The sequence below is a fragment of the Syngnathoides biaculeatus genome, chromosome 3 (assembly GCF_019802595.1).
Source record: "Syngnathoides biaculeatus isolate LvHL_M chromosome 3, ASM1980259v1, whole genome shotgun sequence".
NCBI lineage: Eukaryota > Metazoa > Chordata > Actinopteri > Syngnathiformes > Syngnathidae > Syngnathoides > Syngnathoides biaculeatus.
This window is the reverse complement of record NC_084642.1, coordinates 35,474,448-35,494,108: the sequence shown is the minus strand read 5'-3', so window position 1 is coordinate 35,494,108 and position 19,661 is coordinate 35,474,448. Positions and strand designations below refer to the sequence as shown.

The following is a 19,661-nucleotide window of genomic DNA, read 5'->3' as shown; positions in this document are numbered from 1 at the left end:
AGTAACGTACAGTGAAGAAAATAGGTATTTGAACACCCTAATATATTGCAAGTTCTCCCATTTAGAAATCATGGACGGGTCTGAAATTTTCATTGTAGGTGCATGTCCATTGTGAGAGTGATAATCTAAAAAGAAAAATCCAGAAATCACAATGTTTGATTTTTTTTAACGATTTATTTATGTGTTGTCTGTTAATCTGTAAGGCGTAGGAAGAAATCCAGAAAAGGTAGATCGAAGACAAAAAAAAAGAGGAGGAAAGCGGGTTAGTCGGAAGAAGAAGAGGAATGCACAAACCCTACAGCTGTGTGTAGGGACTTTGAATGTTGGGACTATGACAGGAAAAGCTCAGGAGTTAGTTGACATGATGATTAGGAGAAAAGTAGATATATTGTGCATCCAAGAGAGCAAGTGGAAGGGGAGTAAGGCTAGAAGTTTAGGTGCAGGGTTGAAATTGTTTTATCATGGGGTATATGCGAAGAGAAATTGAGTAGGGTTGTTTTAAAAGAAGAGCTGACTAAGAATGTCTTGGAGGTAAAAAGAGTATCAGATCGAGTGATGAAGAGGAAATTTGAAATTGAGGGTATTATGTATAATGTGATTAGCGGCTATGCCCCACAGGTAGGATTTGACCTCGAGTAGAAAGAGAAATCCTGGAAGGAACTAGATGAAGTAGTCCTGAGGATCCCACAGAGAGAGAGAGAGAGAGAGAGTTGTGATTGGTGCAGATTTTAATGGACAAGTTGACAAACGAAACAGGGGCAATGAAGAAGTGATGGGTAAGTAAGGCATTCAGCAAATTAATTTTGAGGGGCAGACGGTCATGGACTTCGCAAAGAGGATGGAATTGGCAGTGGTGAACACTTATTTCGAGAAGAGACAGGAACATGGTGTGACCTACAAGAGCGGAGGGAGAAGCATGCAGGTGGACTATATTCTGTGCAGACGATGTAATCTGAAGGAGGTTACTGACTGTAAGATAGTGGTGGGGGAGAGTGGAGCTCGACAGCATAGGATGGTGGTCTGTAGGATGACTCTGGGAGCAGGTAGGAAGACTAAGAAGACAAAGGTAGAGTAGAGAATCAGGTGGTGGAAGTTGAGAAAGGAATAATGTTGTGTGGCCTTTTGGAAAGAGGTGAGACAGGCTCTAGATGGACAGGAAGAGCTACCAGAAGACTGGAAAACTACTGCCAAGGTATTCAGAGAGGCAGGCAGGAGAGTACTTGCGGTGTATTCTGGTAGGAAAGGGGGGAAGGAGACTTGCTCGTGGAACCCCAAAATACAGGAAGTCATACAAGGAAAGAGATGAGCGAAGAAGTAGGAGACCGAGAGGCCTGAGGAGAGGTGAAATGAATACAATGAAATGCGACATAGGGCAAAGGTAGAGGTAGCAAAGGCTAAACAAGAGGCATATGACGACATGTACACCAGGTTGGATGCGAAAGAAGGAGAAAAGGATATCTACAGGTTGGCCAGACAGAGGGATAGAGAAGGGAAGGATGTGCAGCAAGTAAAGGTGATTAAGGATAGCAATGGATAGTAATAATGGATGGGCTGACAGATGAGGTTAGACTGGAATCCCCTTGGACCATAATGTTCGCAGATGATATTGTGATCTGTAGTGAAAGCAGGAAACAGGTGGAGGAACAATTACAAAGATGGAGACACGCACAGGAAAGGAGAGGATTGAAGATTAGCCAAAGTAAAACAGAATATATGTGTGTGACTCCAGGGACAAAAGATGAAAATAAATAAATACAGTATATGTAGATTTTCTTGCACTTTTTCTTTTTACAGTACTCAAGCAATTAGTAAAACGATTTTTGTGAGTCTCAATTAATCTTGTCCGCCTGTGGACAGGTATTTACAGGTATGTTTGGTCACCCCTTGTCAGCAAACTGCTTCAACTATCTCAGGTTTCAAGGGTACCTTTTCCACATGGTGTATTTCAGTTTCTTCCCCATTTTGCTGATGAGTGGCCTAAAAAAAACGGTGATCATTTATGTCCATTTTAGTCGCATTACGTATTTCTTTTGTTTTTCATAATTCTGGTGGAACCAAAAACAGTTCATGATATGTACCACATTTTCACAATATCATTATTGTTATTATTATCAATCCATACACCCACCCATTTTCTTTGCCACTTATCCTCATAAGGATCACGGGAGTGCTGGAGCATATCCCAGCTGTCAAAAGGCAGGAAGCAGGTTAAACCCGGAACCGAGGGCCAATTTAGTGTCCAATTAAGTTTCCATGTTTTTGGGAAACCAGAGTACCTGGAGTAAACCCACGCAGGCATGGGGAGAAAATGCAAACTCCAAACAGGGAAAGCCGGGATTGAACCTGGGTCCTCAGAACTGTGAGGTTAACACTTTCCAGTTGCGCGACTGTGCTGCCATGATGATGATGATGATGATGATGATGATGATGATGATGATGATGATGATGATGATGATGATGATGATGATGATCCATCCATGCCAGCATGGTGGCCTCACAGATCTGGGATCAAATCCCAGTTTGCATGTTCTCCTCGTGCCTGGGTGGGTTTTCTCAGCCAGTTTGGTTTCCTCCACCATCACCAAAAACTTGCATTAAGTGGATACTTTAAATTGCCCTTAGTTGTGATTGTGAGTGTGACCATTGTTTGTCTCTATGTGCCCTGAGATTGTCTGGCAACCAGTTCAGAGTGTACCCCACCTCCAGCTAGATGACAGCTGTGATTGGCTCCATCACTCCCGCAAACTTTGTAAGCATAAACGGCTCAGATAACAGATAGATAAATAAAAGAGCTTTGATTTTTCAACCTTTTGTCAAGTACTGATCTCCTCCTACATACAATTTAACGTCAAATTATTTTATCTTTTGCTGGTTTTCTCAAAATTCTCATAAATGTCTCTTCTGTTTTCATTATATCTTATCATTTCAGAAAACTAAAAAAAAAAAATGGATGAATGGATTATAATATTTTATTTAAAAGGGAGTAGCGACAATATAGCAATCATGTTAAATCCTCTTCAGCCTCCTCATCACTTCCCCCAAATTGCTCCATCTTTTGAGTTTCCAGTCATAATCCCGCTGATTGCATTTGTAATAGTGCACTTACATTACTACCTCTATTTTTTGAAAGATATCCATCCATCACTTTGCTGAGTCACTTGTCATCACAAGGGTTGCACTCACAATCACACTGAGGGGCAATATAGAGTGTCTAATTAATGCATGTTTTGGGATGTGGGAGGAAACCGGAGTGCCCAGAGAAAACCCAAGTAGGCATGGGGAGAACATGCAAACTCCACACAGGGAGGGCCAGGATTGAACCCGGGTCCTCAGAACTGTAAGGCCAACGCTCTTCAGCTAACTCACCATGCCACCTTCGTTAAGGAATCATCAATATAAAATGTGAAAATTGTCATAAGCAAGGCTGGACCACGGCCAAGAGGGGCGTGGCCTGGCCACCGGTCCGAGTGATTTCATCTCTGACACCTGTTACTGGTCACAGATGTGTCACATAAGGCACTGTGATTCTGCCATTGTTTCTTGTGTTTTGGACCCTGCTTTCTTGGACTCTATTGTTGTGCACAACTTTCTTTTATAATAAAACTCACTGAACATCATGTCCTCATCTTGGTGTCCTGCATTTGGGTCCGCCAGTGTACCGTTGGTTTGTGACAGAACGAACTGACCAGAACAGGACCCACCAGGGAAGACGCGGCATCTCAGGCATGCCTGATGATCAACCATCTCCCATTCGGGTGGGCTCCGTTATGTCATCTTCTCCTACCTTGCCTCCTGCACAGCCCATGTACCATGAGTACATCCCAACCACGACCCGCTCACCATCGCATATTGTTTTCGGATTATGAGGAAGACTTAAATTTATATGACCGACTGCCTGATTCTGACTCAGACAATGAATTTGAACTTTCCCTCCCTGTGATGAGTCTTAAGGAGTTTGTTTCGCGGTCCTACGCTTCCTGCTCCTGTATGACCTCACCTGGTGAGTCCAAGTCCTCTTGCTTTAATCCTTTTTTCGGAACCCATTTGGCCATCTCTCTGGGGGAAGGAGACGCCCAAGCAGCGTGCCGTCTGGTGTCTCCCGCGGCGCAGTGACAAAGACAACCAAGCCACAGCGGCAACCCGCTCCAGCGACGGCCGAGCCTCAGCCGACCTCCACCATCGCTTTGCCGACAACCAATCTACACCATCATCCCTGCTTCCGCTGCAGCGAGGGCTGAGCCTCAGCCGACCTCCACCGTCGCTTCACCGCCAACGAAGCCATAGCAGCAGCCCGCTTCCGCTCCAGCAACGGTCGAGTCTCAGGCAACTTCTCCCAACGCTTCGCCGGCTCAGTCGCCGGCGGGCTCCAAGTCGTAGATCTTTTAAATTGCGGATCTTAGGGACGGGATTCAGTGTTAATGGGATATTCTTGTCCCGGGATGGCCACAGCTGTTTCGAGCCCGTGCAGCAGTGACGAGCCTCCGGCTGCCGATCCACGCCCAAGTCGCCTTAGCAACCGACCTGCCCAAGCCCATGTCGCGGTGGCGACTGACTTCCTGGTGAACACACTCATGCCGCAGTAGCAGCTGACCCGCTGCCAAGCCCACGTCACGGTAGCAACCGACCCGCTACCGAGCCAAGTTCACGTCGCGGTGGCGACTGAATTCCTGGTGAACGACGCTCACGCTGCGGTAGCAACTGACCCACTACGAAGCAAAGCGCTCGTCGCAGTGGTGACAGAACCGTTACTGAGCCAAACCCACATCGCAGTGGTGACAGACCCGCTACCGAGCCAAACCCACGTCGCGGTGGCGACAGATTTCCTGGCGAACCACGCCAACACCTCAGTAGCCACCAATCTACTAACTGGCCAAGCCCACATTTTGGTGCCAAATGACCTGCTGCCACGCTACACCCACGTCGCGGTGGCGACAGACTTCCAAGTGAACCATGTTCCTTTGAACCACGTTCCTGTCCAGGCGGGGCGAAGGCTCGTCGACTGCCTCACGCTCCTGTCCAGGCGGCGGCGAAGGTTCGTTGACCGCCCACGTTACTGGCCAGGTGCCTGCGACGGCTCGACGGTCGCCTCACTGTCCTGTCCAAAAGGCAGTAATGGCTCCTCGCCCGCATCACATTCTTGTCCAGGCAGCGGCAACAGCTTGTTGGCCGCCTACGTTCCTGCTCAAGCAGCGGCGACGGCTCGTCAGCTGCCTCACGTTCCTTCCCAAAGGGTGGCGACATCATGGTCCCCTTCATTCTGGTGCCGGCGGTGACAGGTATTTGGCCGCTACTGCTTCGACCGGCACGCGGCCATCTGACCATGCTTTAAGGGCGACCATTCCACGGCCCAGGTATGCGACCGCCGCACGTTCTTGTGCAGGGGGCAGCAAAGGCTTGTTGGCCACCCCACGTTCCTGTTTAGGTGGCGGCGAAGTCTCGTCGACCTCCCCACGTTCCTGTCCAGGCGGCGACGACGACTCGTCGTGGCCTGGACAGGAACTGCCACGTTCCTGGCCAGGTGGCTGCGACGGCTCGACGGTCGTCTCACTTTCCTGCCCAGGCGGCAGTAACGTTCCTGCCCAAGCGACGGCTCGTCAGCCGCCTCACGTTGCTTTCCAAAGGGTGGCAACATCATGCTCCCCTTCATTCTGGTGCCGGCGGCGACAGGTATTTGGCCGCTCCGGCTTCGACCGGCACGCGCCCATCTGACCACGCTTTGAGGGCGACCATTCCACGGCCGTCTCATGACCAAGCCTCGGTGGCGACTGGTCCCCGGCCGCCTCACGACCACGTCCAGCGAGGTCTTCGTCCGGAGCAGTCGCCTGCTCCTGTCTGGTTCCTGCTTCGCCTTTGGGTTCCTCCTCGAGGACGTCCTCCCGAATCGCCCCGTAGGGACCCTGGTGTCTGGCATCCTGGCCGACCTCCTGACATACTCGGCCGGACGCCTTGTTTTGGGTGGCCTGGACCTGACCTGCATTTGGGTCCGCCCGTGCACCATTGGTTCGTGACAGAAAATGTCATTTATGTGTTTTAAAATTACATTTCAGTCTTTTATTAGAATATTCACTTCTCAAAATTTTTTATTTTGCATCAAGGAAGGCCTATTTTTAATTGCATTACAAAATGGGACAATATAAACAAAAAACATGAACAAAAAAATCAGGAAGACTATTGAAGAAGACACAATTGGATGCTCACAATTGTTCGCTCAATGATTGTATTGTGTGAACTTTTTTTTTAACTCAAGATACAGCCTGCTCATCATCTCCACCACAGAGTGCATATGCAAAAGCTTGTTGAAATCAGGCCACAAATTATGTTTTCGTATTCGGATTTGTGCTGATACCTTTATTATTTTTATGTTCAAGATACAAATAAGAAGTGAAACACATTATTTTGGTGTTAGGAGTCCGGAAGCCAAAGACATCAGATGTACACTATCATGGCCGACATGACTGAAGTTTGACGACGCTTATAAAATAGTAATGTAAGAACATCTCAATGCAGCCCAATGGGGGCACAAACCAGTGCAATCTGTAGGCCGGTCCCAAGCCCGGATAAATCTAGAGGGTTGCGTCAGGAAGGGCATCCGCCGTAAAAACTGTGCCAAACAAATATGAGCGTTCATCTAAAGAATCCCATACCGGATCGGTCGTGGCCCAGGTTAACAACACCCGCCCCCGGCACTGCTAACCTGCAGGGCGTCGGTGGAAATTCAGCTACTGTGGGTCAAAGACAAAGAAGAGGAGGAAACCGGATTCACTGTAAGAAGAAAAAGAGGAATGCACAGAGCCTACAACTGAGTGTAGGGACTTTGAATGTTGGGACTATGACAGGAAAAGCTCAGGAGTTGGTTGACATGATGATGAGGAGAAAGGTTGATATTCTGTGCATCCAAGAGAGCAGGTGGAAAGGTAGTAAGGCTAGAAGTTTTGGAGCAGGGTTTAAATTATTCGACCACGGAGTAGATGGGAAGAGAAATGGAGTAGGGGTTATTTTAAAGGAAGAGCTGGCTAAGAATGTCTTGGAGGTGATAAGAGTATCAGATCGAGTGATGAGACTAAAATTTGAAATTGAGGGTGTTATGTATAATGTGGTTAGCGGCTATGCCCCACAGGTAGGATGTGACCAAGAGTTGAAAGAGAAATTCTGGAAGGAACTAGATGAAGTAGTTCTGAGCATCCCAGACAGTGATAGAGTTGTGATTGGTGCAGATTGTAATGGACATATTGATAAAGGAAACAGGCGCGATGAAGAAGTGATGGGTAAGTACGGCATCCAGCAAAGGAACTTTGAGGGACAGATGGTGGTGGACTTTGCAAAAAGGATGGAGATGGCTGTAGTGAACACTTATTTCCAGAAGAGGGAGGAACATATAGTGACATACAAGACCGGAGGTAGAACCACGTAGGTAGATTACATTTTGTGCAGACGATGTAATCTGAAGGAGGTTACTGACTGTAAAGTAGTGGTAGGGGAGAGTGTAGCTCAACAGCATAGGATGGTAGTATGTAGGATGACTCTGGTGGTGGGTAGGAAGATTAAGAAGACAAAGGTAGAGCAGAGAACCATGTGGTGGAAGCTGAGAAAGGAAGAATGTTGTGCGGCCTTCCGGAAAGAGGTGAGACAGGCTCTTGATGGACAACCGAAGCTCCCGGAAGACTGGACGACGACAGCCAAGGTGTTCAGAGAGACAGGCAGGAGAGTACTTGGTGTGTCATCTGGTAAGAAAGGGGAGAAAGAGACTTGGTGGTGGAACCCCAAAATACAGGGACTCATACAAGGAAAGAGATTAGTGAAGAAGAAGTGGGATACTGAGAGGACTGAGGAGAGGCGAAAGGAGTACATCGAGATGCGACGTAGGGAAAAGGTAGAGGTGGCAAAGGCTATACAAGAGGCATATGAAGACATGTACACCAGGTTGGACACGAAAGAAGGAGAAAAGGATCTCTACAGGTTGGCCAGACAGAGGGATAGAGATGGGAAGGATGTGCAGCAGGTTAGGGTGATTAAAGATAGAGATGGAAATGTGTTGACTGGTGCCAGTAGTGTGCTAAATAGATGGAAAGAATACTTTGAGAAGTTGATGAATGAAGAAAATGAGAGAGAAGGAAGAGTTGAAGAGGCAAGAGTGAAGGACCAGGAAGTGGAAATGATTACTAAGGGGGAAGTCAGAAAGGCACAACAAAGGATGAAAAATGGAAAGGCAGTTGGTCCTGATGACATACCGGTAGAGGTATGGAAGCAATTTGGAGAGATGGCTGTGGAGTTTTTGACCAACTTATTCAACAGAATACTAGCAGGCGAAAAGATGCCTGAAGAATGGAGGAAAAGTGTTCTAGTTCCCATTTTTAAGAACAAAGGGGATGTTCAGAGCTGTGGGAACTATAGAGGAATAAAGTTGATGAGCCACACAATGAAGTTATGGGAAAGAGTAGTGGAGGCTTGACTCAGGACAGAAGTAAGTATCTGTGAGCAACAGTATGGTTTCATGCCTAGAAAGAGTACCACAGATGCATTATTTGCCTTAAGGATCCTAGTGGAAAAGTACAGAGAAGGTCAGAAGGAGCTACATTGTGTCTTTGTGGATCTAGAGAAAGCCTATGACAGAGGAGCAAGAGAGGAACTGTGGTACTGCATGCGTAAGTCTGGTGTGGCAGAGAAGTATGTTAAAATAGTACAGGACATGTATGATGGCAGCAAACAATGGTGAGGTGTGCCTTAGGTGTGACAGAGGAATTTAAGGTGGAGGTGGGACTGCATCAGGGATCAGCTCTGAGCCCCTTCCTGTTTGCAGTGGTAATGGATAGGCTGACAGATGAGGTTAGACTGGAATCCCCTTGGACCATGATGTTCGCAGATGATATTGTGATATGCAGTGAAAGCAGGGAGCATGCAGAGGAACAATTAGAAAGATGTAGACATGCACTGGAAAGGAGAGGAATGAAGATTAGCCGAAGTAAAACAGAATATATGTGCGTGAATGAGAAAAGTGGAGGGGGAAGAGTGAGGCTACAGGGAGAAGAGATAGCGAGGGTGGACGACTTCAAATATTTAGGGTCAACAATCCAGAGCAATGGTGAGTGTGGTAAGGAAGTGAAGAAACGAGTCCAAGCAGGTTGGAACAGCTGGCGAAAGGTGTCTGATGGGTTATGTGACAGAAGAGTCTCTGCTAGGATGAAGGGCAAAGTTTACAAAACAGTGGTGAGGCCGGTTATGATGTACGGATTAGAGACGGTGGCACTGAAGAAACAACAGGAAGCAGAACTGGAGGTGGCAGAAATGAAGATGTTGAGGTTCTCGCTTGGAGTGACCAGGTTGGATAGGATTAGAAATGAGCTCATTAGAGGGACAGCCAAAGTTGGATGTTTTGGAGACAAGATTCGAGAGAGCAGACTTCGATGGTTTGGACATGTTCAGAGGCGAGAGAGTGAGTATATTGGTAGAAGGATGCTGAGGATGAAGCTCCCTGGCAAAAGAGTGAGAGGAAGACCAAAGAGAAGGCTTATGGATGTGGTGAGGTAAGACATGAGGGCAGTTGGGGTTAGAGAGGAAGATGCAGGAGATAGGCTAAGATGGCAAAAGATGACACGCTGTGGCGACCCCTAACGGGACAAGCTGAAAGGAAAAGAAGAAGAAGAAGAAGTAAGAACATCTCAAGTTTGACAATGGACAGATCTGCCAGGAGCAAGGGATTAATGTTGACAATGAACTTTAGCTCCTAGGATAATTCTGGCACTCCCAGGAAAGGATTCACAGAACATGAGATATTTTAGTTACGGAACCATTGCATGCGTTTACCGTGTTTATGATGACTTTGAAAAGCCACCACAAGCGCATGTAAAAGGCATTTGAAAATACCCCTGTAATGTGATGTTGAAAAGAACAGGTCATTAGTCACTACAGTCCATTATTGGGGAGAGCTGACCATTATCTGCTCACACATAGCAGAGATTGTTTTGTGTGTGTGTGTATGTGTGTGCGTAAGAGAGAGAGCGAGAGAGAGAGAGAGAGAGAGAGAGAGAGAGAGAGGAGAGAGAGAGAGAGAGAGAGAGAGAGAGAGAGAGAGAGAGAGAGAATCACTGCGCTTGTTTACCAAGCTTCTGATTTAGTGGTAGTCATGAGGTTACTTGCAATTTTTTCCCCAAAGCCAAAGAATGTAAGTTTTTCTTTTTTTTTTTGTCCTTTGAAGTCTAAACAACTGACTCAGTCGTTTCTCAGAAGACTGTTACTCACAGATACTGTCAGACTGAACCTTACTGAATTTTGTTATTGCTCTCCAGAGCATCCCTATCCATTAGGCTCTGGACCAGGAGTGAGTGGTGTTCTGGTTCCTGAGCTCCCAGTGCACACACAGAGACACACACTGGCAGCCATGCCCCAAAGATACTCCCACCAGAGAAGGAAAGCCAGCACAGCTGCGGCAAGGAGGATGGAGAGGAGAAGTAGGGACCAGCGGAAGACTAAGAACAGCAACCCAAACAGCAGCCATAACCACCGCTCCAAGAAGCTCACCATGCTCTCCAGGTACCAAAACCAACAGAGGCTTTCGCGGGACACATCGTGCAGGACAATTAAAGCACTCGTCAACAGTTCATGCTTCTTTAAGGATGAAATCTCGTTAATGTTTTATGTCCCCTATGTTTATAGAGGGATCATTATGTTTAGTATTGTGTTGATTAGTTCAAATTAGTTGCTATTTTCAGCCTGGTACATTTGTGGTAGTGTTATCTTCTGATACCTGCTAACTGATTCTGTTATACAGTATTCTGACTCTCCCAAGGTCATTGATACTGTGTCACTCTAAGACCAACGACGACTGCCCCAGTCCAGAAGGGAAGGACACAGGTGGGAGGGAAGGGTCAGAGGAGAGGACATTGAGTTCAGGCTGGTGGACACATTTGGTCAAGGAGGATGAAACAGGATACAGGGATGTATCAATTGAACACTTGAGGACACAGCCATCAACCATGGACACAAGAGGAGGGACTCCGACTGACACTCGGCTTCTTTACAACAGCCCCTTAAGTGAAAATAAAAAGAGCTTGAGGAGATCTTTTAACATCAAGGTACGAATGCAAGGATTTTCACTTCACATAATTAGCAAAATAGAAGCACAAATAACTGTCAGTAATCACATAAAATTTGGTTCTGAAGGATTTGGCCATTGACTGTTTTATAATTTTGGATTTGAAATAGAAAAATGTAGAGCAATCATAAGTGTGGTAAGGAAGTGAAGAAACGGGTACAAGCAGGATGGAACGGTTGGCGGAAGGTGTCTGGTGTTCTATGTGACAGAAGAGTCTCCACTAGGATGAAGGACAAAGTTTATAAAACAGTGGTGACGTCGGCCATGATGTACGGATTAGAGACGGTGGCTCTGAAGAAACAACGGGAAGTAGAACTAGAGTTAGCAGAAATGAAGATGTTGAGGTTCTTGCTCAGAGTGAGCAGGTTGGACAGGATTAGAAATGTGGTCATTAGAGGGACAGCCAAAGTTGGATGTTTTGGAGACAAGGTTCGAGAGAGCAGACTTCGATGGTTTGGACATGTTCAGAGGCGAGAGAGTGAGTATATTGGCAGAAGGATGCTGAGGATGGAGCTGTCAGGCAAAAGAGCGAGAGGAAGACCTAAGAAAAGGTTGATGGATGTTGTGAGGGAGGGCATGAGGACAGTGGGTGTTAGAGACGAGGATGCACAAGATAGGCTTAGATGGAAATAGATGACACGCTGTGGAGACCTAACAGGACAAGCCGAAAGAAAAAGAAGAAAAACAAATGGAAAAATGTAGATATGTGTTAGACCTGCTTTAAGAGTTAAAATAAAATATTTGAGAATTACAGTACATCCATTTCATGTGGCGAGTCACCGATGGTGTAGTGGTACACATGCCTGACTCTGGTGCGTGGGATCGATTTATGCTCAGTGATGGCGTTGATATCTGCACTGCAACTGACTGGCGACCAGTTCAGGCTGTAGTCCGCCTTTTGCCCGAACCTGGCTGGGTTAGGCTCCAGCTCTCCCGTGGCCCTTGTCAGGATAAGCGGCTTGGATAATGGATGGATCCATTTTAGGTGGAGTGCAACCATTTTCAGGTGTTCAAATATTCTTATTGTGTGGCTGAGGCAGCCTTTAAAGACTATGAAAGCATTTTACCTCACGGACAAAACATTTCCCTTATGTAAGTGATGTGTGGACACATCGATAAACATAAACACATCCCAAGCTCAGGTTAGTGTCACATTTCAGAAGGTAACACTAATCTAAAGATAATCTCTGGCATCGAACAACATGTACACACCCACACAGACATAAACATGCACACAGAGGCTTAAAACAGGTGGCCAATGAATTCTATTGCACCATCATGATCATCACCATCATCATGAACGCAGCATTGGCACCAATCCATCACTGAATGCACATTTCATCAAAGGAACCCAATAAATCCAGTTAAGTTCTGGAAAAGTCCACCTTGTGGTCCCAGTTTCTGATCACATGTTGGTGTTTGTGGGATGGCATTTTATGAGTTGCAACTGGTCCGAAGGTCAAATATTCGGACAAAGAAAGCGTTTGTTGTTCCTACACAGTGAGGACTTACATTCAGTTAAAGTCAACAGCATATCAGTTACGCAGAATAGCTCACCGATAGAAAAAAGAAAATCCTTTGAATTCCACATAATCAGCTTATTTTCTAAGATTATTCTGGTAAATTTCAAGAACAAATTTTATATTGGGAAACGCATTGGAGTAGCTGGCCCTTTCCCTTCCGGATGCTGAAAATGTAAAATGATATCGAATGGGTCTCCTCTAGTGAGTCTGTCGGGATTTTTGGCCTTTCACAGGAAACATACATACATAGAGACAATCGTACTTCAATTCTGCCAACGCATGTTTTGGAGTATAGGAGGAAGCCAGAGTATCTGTGTAAAACTAAGCATAGGAGGGCCCGAGCTGAGACCCAAATTCAGAAGAATTCCTCTCGCTGTGAGTTAGACATGTTAAACCCCACCCTCCTTGACTACCCAGAGCATACCAGGTCAAATCAATGTTTAATTTCTTTGACTAAAACTACAGGCTTCTATAAGCTTCTTCAAATAGGAAGGTTTTAAGGCTCCTCTTGAATGAACAGTGCCTGCCCTCTGAACTGAAACTGGTAGATGTTTCCAGAAGAGAGGTGTCTGATACTTGTTATTCAAATTTTTCAAATTCAGGGAACCACTCTTTAATTAAAATTGAAATCTTAGGAGTGCATCACTTTTGTGAGTAAATCGAACAACAGAAGAAGGGAGAGAAAATGACCTACCTTGAATGCTGAACATGACATTCTCTCACACCAGCCCTCTTTCATCCATTTCAGTTGAACTCCAATTTGCCCCTTGGTGCAATTCAGCTCGACAGGTTTGAACAGAGCAAACAAACAGGTGCAGACTAACTTGACTGGTCTGAGCCTCCATGCCTGTTGATGGCTGGTTAGTCCCCTTGTCCCTCTCTCGGGGGCTGATGGGGGCAACTGAGTTCCGGCCGGTGTATTGCCTTGGGTCCCGGGGTGTGAGTGGTGTTGTCCCGGCCTACCCCTTTCGAATCCCCTTTCGAATGGGTGAGACTGAGTCAGCCCATCCTCATTGTACCAGCACATGCATGTATGATAGTATTAATTTCCTTTTATACTTTTGAAGAAATGCCCCCCCAAAAAATTCCCCAATGTGATTGCCCTCTGTTTTAAACCTTAAAGTCCCCACAAGTGTTTAAGCAACATATAGCCATTCCCACAACGGACTGGTAGTGCTGCCCAACTCACTACCCCCTGTCATGCCCTGTCCTCTCCAACATGCTACTCCTTGCGTCCCTTCCTCAGAGGGTGTGCCTTTCCTCATGTATGATGTTATTATGCTTTTCTTTTCTTTTTCAGTTTTGCTCTCTTTTGTTCTCCCTCTCTCTATTGACCACTCTGTTCTTCCCTCACTAATGAACGAGACTCAAATATTCTTGAAATCAAACACCGATGCAAAGATTTCATGCCCTGGGCAAGAGAGGGCACTCCACTAAGATGGTCTCAGACTTGGATATGCTCATTCTCATCTCAACCTCACACAAAACCTTATTTTTTCACAGCGAAGTGAAAGATAGTTGGGAGACAAACCAAACCATGTTTCATTTAGGAAAGCGACGGGGTTGTAGAGGGGTTGTATGTACCAGTGGCCCCCAACCTTTTTATCACCGCGGAATGGTTAATGCTTTAAATTTTTTACTGCAGACCAGTGGAGGAGGGGGGTACATTAGATTATTGGCATTTAATATTATTTGTATTGAAAATCGGATATAATAAACATGATCAGATATAATAATTATGAAATGAATAAAATAATAAACATCAAAATACACGTGGAAAAATAAAGAACATGAACCAGAAATTCCACATTTCTTTCTTTTCTATCTATCTATCTATCTATCTATCTATCTATCTATATCTATCTATCTATCTATCTATCTATCTATCTATCTATCTATCTATCTATCTATCTATCTATCTATCTATCTATCTATCTATCTATCTATCTATCTATCTATCTATCTATCTATCTACAAAAACAGTTCAATTTTTGTTTTAATTATTAAACACGCCCTTTTTCAACAGATTAAATAAATTTGAACAATCTTCTCTCCTCTCCCCTCTGGAAGTAGTAGTAAAGTAGAAGTAAAGTAGAAGTAGTAAAGGACAGCGGCGCCCCCAAGTGGACTTGTTTGTTTCCATTAGTTTTACCTCCGGGAAGGTAGCTCGTTGTTCCTTTGTGTTAGCCAAAATTCCAAATCATTGCATTGCTGGACATTGCTTGAACAGTCACGAGAATTGAATTACCTTCATAAGTTTGAAAGAGACCCGGTTCGTTGTGAAAAATGGATTGCACGGGTGCAGAGGACGAGAGCTTCGTGGGTTCCAAATCACAGGTAGGTGTGTATTCAGCTACTAAAAAAAAAATAATAGTTTGGGGCAGACCACGTCTCTCATAACATAACAAAAGATCCGCATATGAAATATGTCGATGTCCGCGTCAGACGGCGTCGGGCTACTGTGTGGACGGCGGCGAATCTGAAGAACCCAGCCAACAATGTCTCACTCAGCCTCGTGCGCTCAGTAATGCGCCCTGGCTTGATAGTGTTCATCATGTACTGCAGTGGCTGTGAAGAACCCTCGAAAAGCAGCACGCCTCGGCTCCATTATATGCCACCACGGCACCGAAAATCAGCCACACCAGATGAGGCGACGCATTCGCCGGTCACAGCTTCTGCGAAGGCTGCGCGTCGGGCTTTGCGGACGGGGCCGGTTCTGAAGAACCCAGCCGAGAATGTATCACTCAGCCGCGTGCGCGCAGGAAAGCGCCCCGGCTGACTGTGTTGTTCATCGTACTGCGGCGTCTATGAACACCCTCCTAAAGCAGTACGGCTCGGCTCTGTCATGAGCCACACTGGCGGGCTGCGATGAGCCGTGATGGCTCATCTCTGCTGCGGAAGTGGATCGGACGGGGATGCGGTTTGGCCGTGATCGCATATGATCTGAATATGGCTCGAAACAATAGTGTAATATTGCCACGGTAACTTCACTCAGTTGTTTGGTGTTGTCCTTTTTGAAAAGAGCTTCCGTGTCAGAAGGGATGTGTTTTTCTCCCATAGTTAGGATGCACCGCGTATTTTCATCGGCGAATGTCTGGGTGATGTCACTTACAGTGGATGCAACCAATATGGCGACCACTTGGATATTGTAGAATGACACTTCTGCAACTTTGCGCATGGATGACGCACTCTCCACTTATTTTTTCATATGGACATTGAAGTGAATAATGTTATATATATTTTTCATTACAATATCTTTTTTAGAATGTTTATAGGGATGACACTTGGGCTTTAAGATCTATGAAAGCAACGTACAGGGGGAGCTGCTGTTCTTTGCATTTCTCCTGGAGTTGACGAAGCAAAGCGAAGTTTTCAACCTGGATTTAAAAACATTCATACTTGGGGCTGACCTCACCTCTGTTGAGAACTTATTCAATTTGTGTGCAGCATAATAGGTAATTGCTGCTTCACCATGTTTGCTTTGGACTCTGCGCACCACTATTTGACTTGAGTCAGTCGATCCAAGAGCTCTACTGGGTTTGTATTCCGTAAGCATTTCTTTCATGTATTCAGGACCTAAATCATTTAGTAATTTATAAATCAGTAGCAGACCTTTAAAATCTATTCTAAAGCTGACTGGAAGCCAATGCAGGGACTTTAGGATTGGAGTTATATGCTCCGATGCTGTGTTTTGGTCAGAAAGCGAGCTGCAGCATTCTGAATGAGCTGCAGCTGTTTAATACTCTTTTTGGGGAGACCAGTCAGAAGACCAGGTAGTAGTCAAGTCTACTTGAGATAAAAGCATGGATGAGCTTTTCCTGGTCTGCTTGACATATACAAGACTTCACTCTAGATGTGTTTTTCAGATGGTAGAAGGCAGTTTTTGTGACTGATTTGATATGACTGTTGAAAGTCAGGTCGGAATCATTCAGAACACCAAGGTTTCGGACTTGGTCTTTGGTTTTTAAAGCTAGAGAATACAGGTTATTACTAATTTTCTTTTCTTTATTCCCTTAAACAATTGTCTCAGTTTTGTTGTGATTTAGTTGAAGAAAATTTTGGCTCATCCAGTTATTTAACTCATTTAGCCAGTAGCACAATACCTCAATTGAACTGTAGTCATCTGGAGACACTGCTAAATATTACTGTGTGTCATCTGCATAGCTATGGTAGTCAAAATTAAAGTTTTGAAGAATTTGACCCAAGGTTAGCATATACAGGCTGAACAGGAGAGGTTCAAGAACTGACACTTGTGGGACCCCATAAGTCATTTACATTCACTGAGACTGAGCACCTCCAATGGTCACAAAGAAGCGCCTTTCCTTCAAGTAGGACCTAAACCATTTAAGGAGGGTTCCATTCAGTCCTACCCCTGTTTCCAACCTGTTTAGCAGTATATTGTGATCTACTGTATCAAAAGCTGCGCTGAGATCCAACAAGTCAGTATTGAGTCGGTATTCAACCTTATTTCATTCAGCACTTTGATAAGAACAGATTCTGTACTGTGATGAGTTCAGAAACCTGATAGAAATTTGTCAAAAAAGTCCATTTAAATTCAATTGCTGAGTTGATTAAAAATAACTTTCTCAATTATCTTGGCTATGAACAGGAGATTTGAGATGGGTCTATAGCTTGATAACATGGAATCGTCCAGTGCTCTGTTTTATAGAAGAGGCTTAACAGCAGCTACTTTGAGAGCTTTGGGAAACTCGTCAGACTGAAGGGAATATTTAATTATTTGCTGCATATCAGGTAGCACTGACTTCACAATAGTTTTGAAAAAGTCAGATGGTATTGAGTCGAAACAGCTCGTTGATGGTTTCAACTGCTCAACAGTTTTCTCTACAACTTTTTGGTCAACTGTATCCAATTATGACAAGTTAATAGAGTTTTCTCTGGGTGGCTTCAGATGTGAGATCATTCTATCTTTTTGCTTTTTTGTGGTGACATTTGACCTGATGGATTGTATTTTTTCACTAAAATAACAGGCAAACTCATTGCATTTGTCAGCTGGTACAAGTTCTGGATCTATCTGATTCGGTGGGGTTGTAAGCTTGTCAACCAGAGCAAATGGAGCACAAGTATTGTTGAGGTTCTTACTGATGATTTCAGAAAAGTGTTGCTGTCGAGCTCCAACTAACTCTTGGTTAAAATTACAAAGGCATTGTCTGTAGAGGTCATAGTCAATTTCGAGTTTAGTTTTTCTCCATTTGCGTTCTGCTTTCGTACAGTCTGATTTCGATCTCCCGACCACCATTGTGCTCCTCCACGGTGTTCTAGATCGCCTCAGGATGGTCTTAGTTTTAACGACCGAAAGCATTCATGGCATTTGTTATTTTTGAGGTGAAATTGTCCAAACGTTAATCAACTGTCTCAACATTCACAGTCTGTGGCACAGCCACAGTCTCCATAAACTTAGTGCCAGTACTCTCAGTTATGTACCTTTTCCGAATAGATAGAGGTTGTCTGAACTTTTGGAAGAATCTGTAAATCAAAAAATATACAAAAATGGTCAGAAAAAGCCATATCCCTAATGTCAATCGATATATTTCAACATCATTATGTTATGACCAGGTCCAAGATGTAACCTTGAGTGTGAGTTGGACTCCTATTATGTTGAGAGAGGTCAAATGTGTCTATTTTTGCAGAAAGTTCTTTGGATGTTTTTTCCTTGTTACTGTCAACATGAAAATTAAAGTCCCCCGTTATGACAAAATAGTTGTATTCAGTACAAATAACTGACAGCAGTTCTGAAAAATCCCTCATAAATTTTCCATTGTATCTTGGAGGTCTATAAATTATTAAAATGATAACCTTTGGGTCACCCTTAACTAAAAAACACAGATATTCAAAAGAGCTAAAATCATCCAGCATAATTTCTTTACATTGAAATAATGATTTAAAAATAACAGCAATACCACCACCTTATTTCCCTGTTCGACACTTGTTCATAAAATTTAATTCTGCTGGTGTTGCTTCATTTAAAATAGTATTACAGCTACTTTCTGCTAACCATGCTTCATTTAATCACAAAAAGTCCAGATCATAGGTTGTAATGACGTCATTGATCAACATTGATTTGTTACCCAGTGACCTGATATTAAAAAGAGGTAGTCTCGCAGAGATGGCTGGAGAGAATGGTTCGATAGACTCACATTTTATCCTCACTAAGTTGGAAGTTATACTTTTTTGGTGCCATATCTTTTTGAGCAACTTTCTGTCACTTGTAATTACAGGGATGAAAAATACCTGATCTCCATAGGGCTCTGAGTTATTCTGGAAAAGACCTGGTAAATATCAGTAAGATTTACAGATAGTCTTCATGGGTGGAGGAGGGGCCTTTTGCTTCTTTGTGGACAGTGGTTTCAGGCGAGGGGGAATGGGGGAGGATCTTGGCGTCGTATGGGCTGGACTCCATCGTTGACAATAGTCATCATCCTATCCATTAGATCCAACATTGTATTCAGGCTGGAAGAGGGGGAGCCAACATCTACTGCGGATTGTATGGTTGTTGTAGTCATAGAGGGGAGATTCTGAGGTGTGGATGACTCCAATGAGGCAGGAAGAGGTGTGGGATATTTAAAGTGCTGGCACATTCCCTTTGTCATTTACTCATCAGATTGTTTGAAAGACTCAAATGCATCTGTGTGCACCTTGTCTCGCCTTATCTCTTCGATTGTTTGGGAACAACTGGATCCTTTTGTCCTTGGTTTTTGTAAACATTTTCTTTACAGAACGGTGATAGACACACACAGTAGAAAATGTTGGCAGCTAATAACTTAACCCCTTGTCTATTTAGACAGAAACCTTCTGCTTTGTAAAAAATTTTACACTCCCAAAAAAGGCAGAAATTGTCAATGAAACTCACGGGTAGTGCAGTGCACACTTTGCCCAACCACCTATTCAGTTGACGGAGCCTCCGGAAACATTCATCTCCAGGTCATACAAGTGGGAGAGGTCTGCTTATAAAAACCTCAGCATCCATCCCTTGCACTTTTGTTAGATCTATGAAATCTCGCTTCAGTACCTCTGATTTCTGCTTGAGAACA

General features: G+C 44.6%; 1 protein-coding gene across 10 annotated transcripts in view; it reads left to right on the top strand.

Annotated features, from left to right (window-relative positions):
* The window catches only part of il16 (interleukin 16), a 107,826-nt gene that overhangs the window by 18,885 nt on the left and 69,280 nt on the right, over positions 1–19,661 (top strand). For 7 of the 10 annotated variants that reach the window (XM_061815584.1, XM_061815581.1, XM_061815583.1 and 4 more), the window contains 2 exons: positions 10,284–10,527; positions 10,766–11,069. The exons of 1 other annotated variant lie outside the window; for it this stretch is intronic. In XM_061815584.1, the coding sequence (XP_061671568.1) occupies positions 10,376–10,527; positions 10,766–11,069 (456 nt within the window). In that variant the 5' untranslated portion in view covers positions 10,284–10,375. Of the gene's footprint in view, positions 1–10,283; positions 10,528–10,765; positions 11,070–19,661 lie in introns of those variants that run through there. 2 more of the 10 variants (XM_061815582.1, XM_061815588.1) reach the window with 2 other exon arrangements.